At 34.3% G+C, this 13,476-nt stretch overlaps 1 protein-coding gene across 1 annotated transcript; it reads left to right on the top strand.

Annotated features, from left to right (window-relative positions):
- The first annotated feature begins 121 nt into the window (after positions 1–121).
- On the top strand, positions 122–12,976 carry LOC107729723 (suppressor of tumorigenicity 7 protein-like). Its single transcript, XM_016540396.1, has 15 exons — positions 122–363; positions 1,739–1,821; positions 1,957–2,116; positions 2,201–2,255; positions 2,356–2,471; positions 2,566–2,644; positions 3,834–3,922; positions 4,004–4,104; positions 4,820–4,934; positions 5,034–5,106; positions 5,403–5,505; positions 9,541–9,691; positions 9,932–10,024; positions 11,533–11,672; positions 12,926–12,976. The coding sequence occupies exons 1-15, from the start codon at positions 195–197 to the stop codon at positions 12,974–12,976; spliced, it is 1,578 nt and encodes a 525-aa protein (XP_016395882.1). The 5' UTR covers positions 122–194.
- The last annotated feature ends 500 nt before the right edge of the window (positions 12,977–13,476 follow it).

Raw genomic sequence — 13,476 nt, 5'->3', positions numbered from 1 at the left:
GAACGGTATTCTCATCAGCCAGTTTCACGTTTCACTTAAAAAAGTAGTATACAGTACATACTGCAGTATGCTATTCTGGTTTAAACCGTCGAGTATAAATGAACGGGAGCTGCGCCCTCTGTTGGAGAGCGTCAGTACAACATTCTCTCCTCCACTATCCCACAATTCTAATGTTTACGGCTAGTCGGTGAAAGATGGCGGACAGCAGTGGCCGTAATCCTCAATCACCCTGTTTCACGGAGAAATTAAAATCGTGGCTGTGCTGGTCGTGGACGTACATATGTGCGCTTTGGTTCGCCATGGTCTTAACGATGGTTTACGTGCTGAGGAGCCCACTGAAGCTGCAGGAGACCGTTAACGCAGGTGTGTGTTTATGTTCAGCTGTGTGGGTGTCTACAGCACAACACAGGATATCTTTCTGTTCATTGAAGGAAAAGTTCACACAGATACACTAATTCTCTCGTCTCTATGCATACCCATGTGCGTTTAATTTTCTGTGGAATATGAAAGGAGAAATTTTGAAGTCAGTGCTGGTCGGAGTTTTCCATGCAATGTCAATGAATGGTGACTGAAGATGTCAAGTGTCCAAAAGGACTCTAAATTGCCATTAATGATCATAACAGCACTCGAGTCGTGCAGTTGTTTGAAGTCATACTTTAGCATTGTGAGAGAAACAGACCTGCATTTAAATTCATTACTGAATCATTGAATGTAATGTTTACTTTAGATAAAAGCAACTGTCAAATGCAAGTCTAGGAAATGTTATGTTTTGTACATTAATATAATTCTGAAATCAGTGCACTGAAGCTTCACTCTTATGTCTCATAATTGTCACATTTTGTTATGGTATTAATATCCACAAATATTTTAACTTTTACATAGTGCAGTGTGCATGTGAAGTTTGTGTAGTAGCATTATTCAGAGGAGGAATTTACTAAGACAATGTGCTATGACACCGTAAACAAATAAAAATATGTTAGTATAACAAAAATATTTTTTATACTAAGACGTTTTTCAAAGTTCTACATAAATAATCAAGTAACTTGTATATTAATTTATATATAAGCTACTTACTAATATATAAGCTACTTCCTTTTTCAGTTACTGTTTTTAAGATGATACTTATAGCAGAAGTTGACTACATGTAAATCTAGAAAATTGGTTGTTTTGTAAATGAATGTACAAAACAGTCCAACTACAGTTTGTCACAAACAAAGCATCACTCCAATTACTCAGTTTAAAATATAATATATTATATAAAACATATATCAAGTGTAATGTTTTAAAAGTGTAGTGTGCATGTGATGTTTGAGTAGAAGCATTTTTCAGCGGTTAATTTTAAAATGAATTTTAATATAAATTTAAAACGTAATTATTTTATTTTATTTATGCAGGATATGGGTTTAATCATTATTTTTGTACATTTGTTTAAAAGAGTTGTAAGACATTAAATTTCTGGCCATTTTTATGAGTTTAATTTGTATATATTTAAAATCTACTAAATACATCCCCACTATATATATATATATATATATATATGTATATGTGTGTGTGTATATATATTTCTATTTTGCATTGCTTTAAGATAGTGCTGTCAAACGATTAATCGCGATTAATCGTTTGACAGCACTACTTTAAGCATTTTTCAAGATTGACAGGTGTTACAATTTTTACTTAATATGAGTATGTAAAAATGATTAGACTTTCTTTGTCTTACTATATTGTTATCCATCCACAGCATCTGTGTTTTTAAACACTCTTACGCCTAAATTCTATGTTGCGCTGACTGGAACCTCCTCGCTCATCTCGGGCCTTATATTGGTGAGTCTTTTTCTTGGCTTTAGTAAATTGGTTGTCAAATAACTTAATACTTAATAAAATAAGTAATAACTATACTAAACAACTAACTTCAGTTTCAAAGCTGTGTAAAATCACACTCTTTGCGTTTGTCTTCAGTTATTTGAGTGGTGGTACTTTAGGAAGTACGGCACATCCTTCATAGAGCAGGTGTCTGTCAGTCACTTGCGCCCTCTACTGGGAGGAGTGGAGAACAGCAGCTCTGCGGGCCTCTTCTCTTCTGTAAACGGTGATACCGAGCCGAGAACCAACGTTGCAGGTTTTTGAAAGTTACTACATGTTTATCTTTCTAAATATTATAAAGTGAATGGAATATGCAGCTATTATTTTCTTTTTCTTTCAGAATGTAAAGTGTGGAGGAACCCACTGAACCTATTCAGGGGTGCAGAGTACAGCAGGTATGAAGGTTTCAGTTAATTTGAATATTTGATTTTTAAAATATGACAGAATTCTATTATTTAAAAAAAATCATATTCATTCATGATCCTTTCATTCCAGGTACACTTGGGTGACGGGAAAAGAGCCCCTGACATACTATGACATGAATTTATCAGCCCAAGATCATCAAACCTTCTTCTTGGGAGACACTCAGCAACTTAGACCAGAGGACTCTGGTTAGTCTCATGCTCCTCCACTTGAAAGAAATACCTAAATTGAATCAGAATTGATGTTTAATCATGATTGGTATCTCTCTTGCTTGTTCTGCAGTAATGCAGAAGGCCTGGAGGGAGAGGAACCCGCAGGCACGAATTCAAGCAGCTTACCAGGCAATTGAAATGAACCGAGAGTGAGTTCCACACATCCTTGTGATTTTATAAAATTTACCGTCTTCAGACGTGGCTCATCCAGCCAGACTTTACAGCTGAAATGGTCCATTTAAACAGCCATAAAAATACATGAACGAGGGATGCATAAAATGTTGGTACCATTTTGCTTATTTGCTTATTTTAATTTTATTTTATTTAATCAGTCAATATAAGATAATTAGTTATGCATGCTCTTACATTTACATTTAGTCATTTGGCAGACGCTGTTATCCAAAGCGACTTACAAATGAGGACAATGGAAGCAATCAAAACCAACAAAAGAGCAATGATATACAAGTGCTATGACAAGTCTCAGTTAGCCTAACGCAGTACACGTAGCAAGTTTTTTTTAAATTATATAATAAATAAAAAGAAAAGATAGAATAGAGCAAGCTAGTGTTAGAGGCCTTTTTTGCTTTTTGTTAATTGTATAATAAATAAAAAGAAAATGAAAAGAATAGAGAAGGTAGTGTTATTTTTTTTAAGTTAAAAGTAATATTTAAAAACATAATAACGCAGTTAAATGTAATCTTATTTTTCATAATGTGCATTATAAAGATTATGCCTAAATTCACTTGTAACTTGTCATTTTAAAATGACCTGTTTTAATTTTTAATGTTATATTTTGAATTTATTTAAATATACAAAAGCATGAAGTTGTAATATAAGCCATGTATCGTTATTTAAATTCTGGCTTTCTGTTTCAGCCAGATGTGAACATGGATTTTAGTTTTTCTAACTCTCTTTGTATTTTTTTATTCTATTTATATCTATTTTATCATGTCGTATTGGATATTTAATTATGTATGCTAATTTTCTGTCACTTAAAGCTAATCGTAACACATAATAATCACATAATCTTAAAACATAATAATAATTTAATAGCACTATTAAATGTAATATTTTCAAAATTTATATATAATAATTTTTCACACTGTGCATTATAATGTTGATGCCTATTTTTTTTTTTATTTAAATAATTTTTATTTTTATTATTTTAATACATAACAGTATCTTATTGTATTATAAGCCATGTATGGTTATTGATCATAACATAGGAGTAATTACTGGCTTTTCTGTTTCGGCCAGAATTTTATCATCATTGCATCTCTAATGTTTGCATCAAATTGACTTTTTCTGACTCTCAAGCATATGACTCATTCATTGCAGATGTGCTGCAGCATATGTGCTGCTGGCCGAGGAGGAAGCCACAACCATCACAGAGGCTGAACGGCTTTTCAAACAAGCACTTAAGAGTGGTATGAAACTTTCACACTGTCACACATATATAGCCAGCATACAGTAACTCACACTGCTGCTTATTCTCGTTGCTTTCACAGCCGGTAAAGACACCAATCTTGTGGTCTACATCAAGCGCAGACTGGCCATGTGTGCAAGAAAACTGGGTCGCATCAAAGAAGCTGTAAAGATGATGAGAGATGTGAGCGAAGCAATATACCACTTACGATGTTTAGGTGTTGTGGCTGTAAAAAGTGTGTGTTTTAGTGATTATCTTATGGGGCTTATGCCTTGCCACATAGACTTTTATAGAAATTATTTTACAGTAAATTAGGTTTAGGTTTTTTCTTTTTGAGGATCTAAATGATTTTCTGTGGTTTTCCACAACATGATTGAACATTCCTGTAACTTTAGTGCAGATATAAAAATAATTCAGTTTGACAAAAAATGTTAAAACTCTGGTCACATGACTCTAAAACATGTTGTCACTCCACATCTATAGAATATCCTCAGGGCAAGTTTACATTCAACATTTACCTGAACATACCTTACTATTTTCTTTATGATTCTGTACATTAAAAAAATATTAACTGAAAGAGAAACTTTGAATTACAACAATAGATTTAAAAATATAAAAATCTGGTGTCTTATATAGCGTTTTTAGCATTTTATAGCCTAAAATATTAATGTTCTGTAATCATCAGAGAGTAATTTCTGGCATAATAATTCAACACTTAAACTTTTTTATGAATACATTGGAGCTCAGCCTTTACTTGAATTGTAACATACTACTGGACACATTTGATTTTATTTATTTTTTATTTTGCATTTCATTATTTTATTTTATTTTAGTGGTATCTTGCACTTGAATTATGCTCTGTTGTGTAATATTGTCATTTTCTTGTTTCCTTGCACAGTTAATGAAAGAATTCCCCTTACTGGGAATGTTAAATATTCACGAGAACCTTTTAGAAGCATTATTAGAGCTGCAGGCCTACGCTGATGTACAAGCAGTCCTTGCAAAATATGACGGTAAGCTCATTCAGCTGTCATGTTACTGTACATTTCATAGAGGACCAGGAAGAGATGCTAGTATCCTTTATATTAACTGTCTGATGTTTCTCCCTTCAGATATCAGCTTGCCAAAATCAGCTACTATATGCTACACATCTGCCTTACTGAAAGCCAGAGCAGTGTCAGATAAGTAAGTCTTCAGCATCCTGGAAAAAACTTTTTTTTTAAAAATTATTTTCAGTTATGTCTAATATTGAATAGCATATTACCATATCATAGCATAGGTGATGTTTATGGATGATAGTTTGCTGAATGAATCTGTGGTCAGATAAGTAAGTTTTCAGCATCCAGGAAAAACCTTTTTTTTTTTTTTTTTTTTTTTTCCAGTTATGTCTAATATTGAATAGCATATTACCATAACATAGCATAGGTGATGTTTATGGATGATAGTTTGCTGAATGAATCTGTATGTGTGTTGTATGGCAGGTTTTCGCCTGAAGCAGCGTCTAGACGAGGTCTCAGCACAGCAGAGATGAACGCAGTAGAGGCCATACACAGAGCTGTGGAGTTCAACCCACATGTACCAAAGGTTCGAATGATTCTTTTAAAGGGTCCAAAATTTGTGTGTCTTATACACTACTATTCAGAAATTTGGGGTCAATAAGATTGCTTTTAATGTTGGTAAAGGAGGTTTCTTATGCCCACCAAGGCTGCGTTTTTTTCATTAAAACAGTAATATAGTGAAATATGATTACAATTTAAAATAACTGTTTTCTGTTTTAATATATTTTAAAATATAATTTATTCCTGTGATGCAAAGCTGAATTTTCAGCATCATTACTCCAGTCTTCAGTGTCACATGATCCTTCAGAAATCATTCTAATATGCTGATTTGCTAATCAACAAACATTTCTTATTATTATCCATGTTGAAAACAGTTGTGCTGCTTAATGTATGTGGAAACCATGATACACTTTTTTTAGCTGTATTTGATGAATAGAAAGCGCAAAAGAACAAAATTTATTTAAAATTCAAATGTTTGTAACATTATAAATGTATTTACTAAAGCAATAAGCCCCAAGAAGCCGTGGTTTACAGTGAATTTATAACAGCTAAGGGGCGCTGTTAGGCACTACGCGAAGCAGAGTTTGACTTTTTATCTAAATTTTTGATACTAAATTTTGATTGGATTCGCTAATGTCCAATAATAAAAAAAAATACCAGTTTCAAGTGATCTTACCCTAGTAAAAAAGTAATATATTTAAAATACATTTATTTCATATTAAGTATAGTTCAAATCTATTAACATATTTACTGACATCGCTCGAGACTTACTGATATAAAAATTCTAATTCAACTTTATTTGGAGTACTACTCATGCACAATGCACATTTCTTAATATTAAGCTTAAAATGTGTTTTAATGTCATTTGATGAGGATTGTATGATCTTTCAATAATATCAATCTTTACATGCAAGATATTTAAAGTGTACCTGAAGCATACTTGCAACAGTTCCACTTTAGCACAATCAAATATACTTCAGTATATCTTTAGTTGGACTTCAGCACTTCTTCTGCACAAATAAAGTGCTTTAAGTACAAAATTACTTGTTCCAATTTAGCAGACTTTAATCATACCAGTTTAGTATACTTATAGTACAATTGCAGGATATTTTTATTTGCAGTATACTTAGCATGAAATAAATGTATTTCAAATACATTTAAGTATATTTATTTTTTACTTGGGTATCATGATGTATAATGCAGTTTTTTAAGTTACTTGCCCACACATCAACTTTATCTCACTGTTATTCTTGAGTGCAGAGACACGTTGTCATGACCAGGAGGTGATGCTGTTGAAGCACACTGCAGTCCTCTGCGCTAAACAGAAACTAAACAGAAACCTTTCTAATATTCACATCAGGAGTAGTGCAGAGACACGTTGTCATGACCAGGAGGTGATGCTGTTGAAGCACACTGCAGTCCTCTGCGCTAAACAGAAACCTTTCTAATATTCACATCAGGAGTGCATCGTTCACAGTTTTACATTGAACATAATTGCAGGTGGACTTGTCGACCCATGACTGCCGTGCATAGATTTTCGTAAACTGTGTTTAGGGCAAAAGTTGTATCACCTTTGATTTTCTTTTTGCTCTTTAATAATGTTTTGACCCTCATCAACTATTTCTTTCTTTGTACCTGGTTCCAACTTGCAACTTTTCAAAACACTAGATCGGACTTCAGAGTGCTTAACCTCTTCACACCCAAACACACCGTCTCAGTTGAGGGGTATTTACACACATGCGTGCAACTCAGACGTGCTGTATCAGACTACAAAGTGCACCTGTTTGAGATGTGCAGCAAATATCAACACACACACATACACCTGGTCTTTCATTTGCCAAATCTGCCCCTTGAGCAAAAAGGACGATCCAGGATGAGCAAAGAGGGTGTTGGATGTCAGTAGTATTACTATTACATTTGTGTGATCACTTCAGACAGAGACTTTATAGTCTGTCCTAGGGTTATACCGCCAGCATTATAGATTGAGTATTAAAGATGTGGACTTGTAGAATTTGGGCAATGCAGTAATATTTTATGCTATTATTATACAAGCAATAAGATACAAGAGACCAAAATTTGTGTCCTCTTTATTTTTATTATGTTTAACAGTTTCATAAAAGTGAAAGGCACTTGATTACTTGCTAAATATCATTGTCTCTCCTACTTATTGCTTATGTCGGTGGTTTTCAAACATTTTGATGGGAATTTCCCCCAAATGTTATCCCCTTGATAAAATATATAATCAGCTGCAAAGCAAACTTTACAACAAACTTTGATATTCTAAAAAGATGTTTCGTAAATGCGTTGTCATTGTACTGAAGCCATTGAAAATTACTAAACTATTATCTGGTAAATATATTTACTTTTATATTAAGTTGACAACATACACCACCATTCCAGTTTCATTCCAGTCTCTTGTGCTTACCAAGGCTGCATTTATTTGATCAATTTAATGCATCCTTGCTGAATAAAATCTAAAAAAGAAAAAAATTTCCCCCGACTTTTGAACAGAAGTGTGTCTTTTTCAACAGTGCAACAGTGGTAATATTAGTTTTATAGTAAAAAAAAAAATATAATAAAGTACTATAATTTGGTAAAAGCATTAAATTATTGTTAAACATTGAATTAATCTCTTAAATGTTAACTTTGACATCCTAGAAACATTATAATGCATGATGTCATCCGTCAGTGTAAACCTGTACCTCACCTTTGCATCTCCAAGACCACCGTAGTGTAATGTCATTGTACAGGGTCTGTACGGTCAAGTGAAAAGAGATACGAGACAGACTGAGACATAGGCTTATGGGAGTTCAGCAGGGGCTTAGGAGGAACCTCCACATAAAAGAGACACATCACTGACACTTGATCCGCCATTAAAAGAGGTGACCGTGTTTGTGTGCGGGCATGTTGTGTAGAACAGCTGCCTGTTGAATGTCAGCATGATCATAAAGCTAAATTACCCATGTCTGCGCGCATATGACATATCCAACATGGTGATTGTTACTGAAAGATATGTTTGGATATTTGTTCATAATTCAGAAGGTGCGCTTGACACATTGTAGAGGGAATCAGTCGAATTGAGTTGTAATGTACCATAACCACAGCCAGGGGCATTTGGGTAGGTTATCCTCTGGATAATACCATTTAATCTTGCTGTATTGCCCTCGACAACATTCACCCCGGGGCCCAGACCAGGGGAGGATTTAAGTATACAGGCTCAGTATAAGTATAAACTCTCATATGTACACTTTAAGAAATGTTCGTAAAAAAAATATGGCCTAATATTCAGTGTTATTATGAAATTATTTTTCATATAGATTTTTTCACAGGTGTTATACCAGTATTTTTTTTAAAGATTTATTTTCTGTGTTTTGCCTTTATTATGATAAAAAGCAGACAGGAAGCAAAGTGGGAGAGAGAAGGGTGGATGGGATCGGGAAAGGTCCTCAAGTCGGGATTCAAACTCGGGACGCCTGTAATGGCGTTATATGTCTGCGCACTTGCCCACTGAGCTATCGGTGCCAACATTATACCAGTATTTTGAATTATTTATTGCATTTTGTAGTGTTTTATGGTTGAATGTCTGGAAAATGTACTAGTAATTTTCTGCCAGGAAATTATCTTTTTTTTTTTTTACAGTGTATGGGTAAATATCTGGGTCACATTTCACCCCAATATTAAAGGGGAAAACAATACATTATATTTTGCATTAAGAAAATAAAGAATAATTTAGCATTTTTTAAATGACCATTAATATTTTTGTCATTGTAACATTATTTTCATGACACATAATTGCCTTATTAATTGGCCATTGGGCATAATTGCCTGAATGCATTTGTTTTTTTTTTGGATAGTTTTTATGCATGTATGTATTTAAATACTTTACCACATTAATAATGTAATATTATACATAATATATTTATATAATGAAAATAATTGTTTCTATAATACTTTTTTGCATTATGGTAATAAGAATTGAGAATGCTTAATTTTCTTTTCATTTCTTTTGTTTCCTTGAGTTAATGTAATTAAAATTGTTTTGTTTTGTGTGTCGTTGCAGTATTTATTAGAAATGAAGAGTCTGATTTTGCCACCTGAGCATATTTTGAAGAGGGGGGACAGTGAGGCGGTGGCGTACGCTTTCTTTCACCTGCAGCACTGGAAACGGGCAGAGGGGGCGCTCAACCTGCTACACTGCACCTGGGAAGGCAGTATGTGCAGTGCACATCTGTTCTTTTTCTTCTTTTTCATGTATAGAATATGATGATTACCATACTCATTTACCATGAAAATTACAAGGCACTTCAGAAGTACTTAAAAAAAGCATGGCATGCTATTATCATCATGTAGTATCTGAAAACAACAAAAGTACTTTGTTGTAAGCTGTTTACTGTAAAACAAAATGTAAATCATCTCACTTGATATCAGTTGACACCTTTTGACTCTTGTAGCTTTCCGGATTATTCCATACCCCCTGGAAAAGGGTCATCTCTTCTATCCTTACCCAGGATGCACAGAAACTGCAGACAGAGAGCTTCTGCCTTGTAAGTATACACTATATAGTTTTATATATCCGTCGTTATGTATAAATTGTTAATGTGCTGTCTAGGGATATGCCGGTATCAAATTTTCATGTTGCGATTAATTGCTAATGCTTTTATCACGGTATATGGTATTATCACGATATTGAAATTTAGTTGCAAAAAGTGTTGTCATAATACAGTATAACAGGTTTAATAACTTTTTTTTTATAGCAAAAATAACTGAATGTTTAAATACAATAAAGCAATAAGAATAAAGTGCAAAAGAATTATAAAGACCAATAGGTATCACTTTACAATAAGATCCCATTAGTTAACCTTAGTTAATGCATTAAAGCTGCAGTGCGTAACTTTTTTTTGGCTAAAAATGATCCAAAATCAATATTTGAGCAAGTACATAACCAGCCAGTGTTCAAAACTATCGCCTTATTTTAGCCCGATTCACAACGGTTAGCTTATAATAATGTTTTCTAATTTGAGTGGAAATTCGAGCATACTGCCGCACCACGTCACGTCTGTAAACATAAAGAAGTTGTCCCGGCTACTAGGCTATCGCATGTGCAGATGCTGCAGGTGGCCGATCGAAGACAACCAGTTCGAAGGGAGCATAATTTGCTTTTTGGGTTAAAAGAATTTCTTAATATGAAATTCGAATGGTATGACAATTAGAGTTTAGACTGTACAGAAATTGAAATCTACACTATAATACACTATAGGCAATGCTGATGTTGTTAACATGAATAATTTGAGAATAAAGTATAACGGTAATAATGATTTGCATGCTTTGTTTTCGAGGTAACGGCTGCATTTCTGCTGTTCAGCGCCATCTGCTGTCAGAGAGTGAATGTGCGCTTTCATTCAGATCATCTCTCATGCGCTCCGCCATGCGCTTCTCATCCGTGCTTGTTTACATCAGAGTGCGCTTGCGTCTTTCACGCAGCATACAGCGGTGTAGTGCATTGTGACCAGTTGGTGGGAAAAGTATTCTTAAAATGCATTCAAAATTCGGAATAATTTGTAATAAATAATTATTTTCTGTATTTTGAAGTGCCCACGATAACAATATTGTGCATATTCATTATCGTGATATATTGCATTACCGAATACCGGCACATGTCTAGTGCTGTCACATTAGAGTGATTTCAATAAAAATTGTGCATGCAAAAAAAGGCCCATTGTCAATAGTGTAGAGAAGAAGCACTGCTCACACAGACGTCACTTTCAAACAAAGCAGTGTGGCAAATTCACAACCTGAACACGAGTGAAATCTGTGTGATGAACTATTTTGCATGCTTTGCAAACTCTAGATTGTGCAGATTCTTATTGGAATAACAGGATTTCGCCCCTGAAATGTCTCTGAGCAACGCTAAATGTGACCATACCTTTTGCACAAGGATATAGTGTTAAAAGTCAACTGGTTTGAAAATGATTAAAAATAAGAGGAAAATAGGGTACTTATTGACCTGTTTTTAAGATAAATAAATCTGTCTGTCTTTATCTTTTTCTTCCAGCATTTCATGAGGTCTCAGTGTATCCGAAGAAGGAGCTTCCTTTCTTCATCCTCTTCACAGCAGGCCTGTGCTCCTTCTGTGCCATGTTGGCCATGCTCACACACCAGTTTCCAGAGCTCATGGGGGTCTTCGTCAAAGCCGTGAGTATCTGTATGCCTCACCAAACCCAAAAGTGTTTTTTTTTTGTTTTTTTTGGTTTTCCTCTTGTCCCTCTGTGCCCTTATTTCTTTCTTTTTTTGTTTAGAAGAGAAAGTACACAATCACTGAACTCCCAAGATAAACATGTCTTTGTGTTGCAATATAAGAATGAAGTCTGTCAGTGACATTCTAGATGGTACAAAAATATAGGAGCCTAATAAAAATGCTCATTTCAAGTATAGTATATTTAGATAGATAGAAATACAGAGAGAGAGATACATTTATATTATATTATCTTATAATTCTTAAAAATAAATAATTAATATATATAAATGATAAATTTATTGAATATATTAATAATTAATATACATAATGAAAACATATCAATATTATATATATATAATATAGACGCATGCAGTTCTGTTTATTAACTGCTAGAGCGCCAAACAAATTAAAAATTTGTTTATATGATTTTATATTTTGTTATTTGTCATTTGTATATAGATTGACTTACAATACTTTGCACAGTAACTTGTTTACAGTCCTTAGTCAATGAGGTAGCAGAATGGAGAAGAGAAATTAAAGAGCAGAAGTGAAGCTAAGCCAAGCAGGCCTTTGAACTGTTCGTACAACAACATTTAGCCTCTCCGAAGGTCAGGATGCCCATTTCGTGGCAGTGCGTTCTTCTCTTATCGTTGTTTACATTCATTTGGGTGAATTAATAGCGAATGATTGATTTCAGAACAAGTTTGAGTTGTTGCACTAGACGCCACGGAAGGACCTTGCCTCCGACTTGCATTCGAAGTTGCTCTTTTTCCATTATACTCCCTCGCTTGCCCGCGCACATACACACAAGCTTTGTTCCCCGTCCACTCCAAACATCTTGTTTTCCTTACTCCTGAATGTGAGGACATGCAGCCTCATTGGCCTTTATCTTTTTATCAACCTCGTTTGTCATGTTACAACATGTATTTCCTGGATCTGGGTTAAAATGGATGATACCGCTCCAGCCTCCACTCTTCCCGTTTTCCTCCCTCTCCGACACGCGGCCCCGGGCTTCCTTTCCCATATTCCGTCATAAACATCTGTTCATCCGTGAAATGTATCGCTTCATAAACACATTTGAGGCTTGTTTATGGTGGATTGAATCATGGAGGTTTCAGTGTTTTTCAAAGGGACTGTTTCACGCCAGTTTTATAGTCCTGAAGTTGGTTGCCATCCAGAGTTTTTTTCTCCTCTTGTTTGTGTCTGTCAGGACCTCCATGTAGTATCCCAGAGGGACAAACTCGATCATACTTATGTCTAGCACTTCAGGCATTTTAAAGGCAACTTTCTGACAGCTTGTGGCTAAGTCACACTGAATAGTCTATGAATGAGGTAGATAAGACGAGCAAAAGCACTGCTTTCATATTTTTTTCTTCAGGTTGGACAAGCATTTCTCATAGACTTCCTCATGTCAACATCAGCTCACAGCGGCCAGTTTAGGACTGAAATTCATTAATTTCACAAAATTGTTGTTTGGTAAAAAGGTGTTTACTGTACTACAACACCAAACTACTGTACAGTCGCTACCAGAGATTGGAAATGAAACCTCAAATATTTAAATATTTAAATTAATATTCAGTGTTAATAATTATTAAATAGATATAAGCAGATATATATTTAAATATGTCAATGTTAATCATGAATATATGGATGTAAATCTGGATAAATGCAGTTATAGATCTAAATATAGTTATAAAATAAATCTGAAAATATTATTGTGAATCCATATATATATATATATATATATATAAAAAATTCTTC

This window comes from Sinocyclocheilus rhinocerous, unplaced genomic scaffold, assembly GCF_001515625.1.
Source record: "Sinocyclocheilus rhinocerous isolate Xijiao unplaced genomic scaffold, SAMN03320098_v1.1 scaffold218, whole genome shotgun sequence".
In the NCBI taxonomy this organism is placed as follows: domain Eukaryota; kingdom Metazoa; phylum Chordata; class Actinopteri; order Cypriniformes; family Cyprinidae; genus Sinocyclocheilus; species Sinocyclocheilus rhinocerous.
This window is presented reverse-complemented; position numbering and strand designations above follow the sequence as displayed.

What these genes read in the sequence shown, in the direction of transcription:
- LOC107729723 (XM_016540396.1), top strand. Translation starts at nt 195, where the DNA reads ATGGCGGACAGCAGTGGCCGTAATCCTCAATCACCCTGTTTCACGGAG. An exon ending in GCAATTGAAATGAACCGAGA is followed by an intron (nt 2,645 to 3,833) that starts GTGAGTTCCACA and finishes CATTCATTGCAG; the next exon opens with ATGTGCTGCAGCATATGTGC. An exon ending in ACACTGCACCTGGGAAGGCA is followed by an intron (nt 9,692 to 9,931) that starts GTATGTGCAGTG and finishes TGACTCTTGTAG; the next exon opens with CTTTCCGGATTATTCCATAC.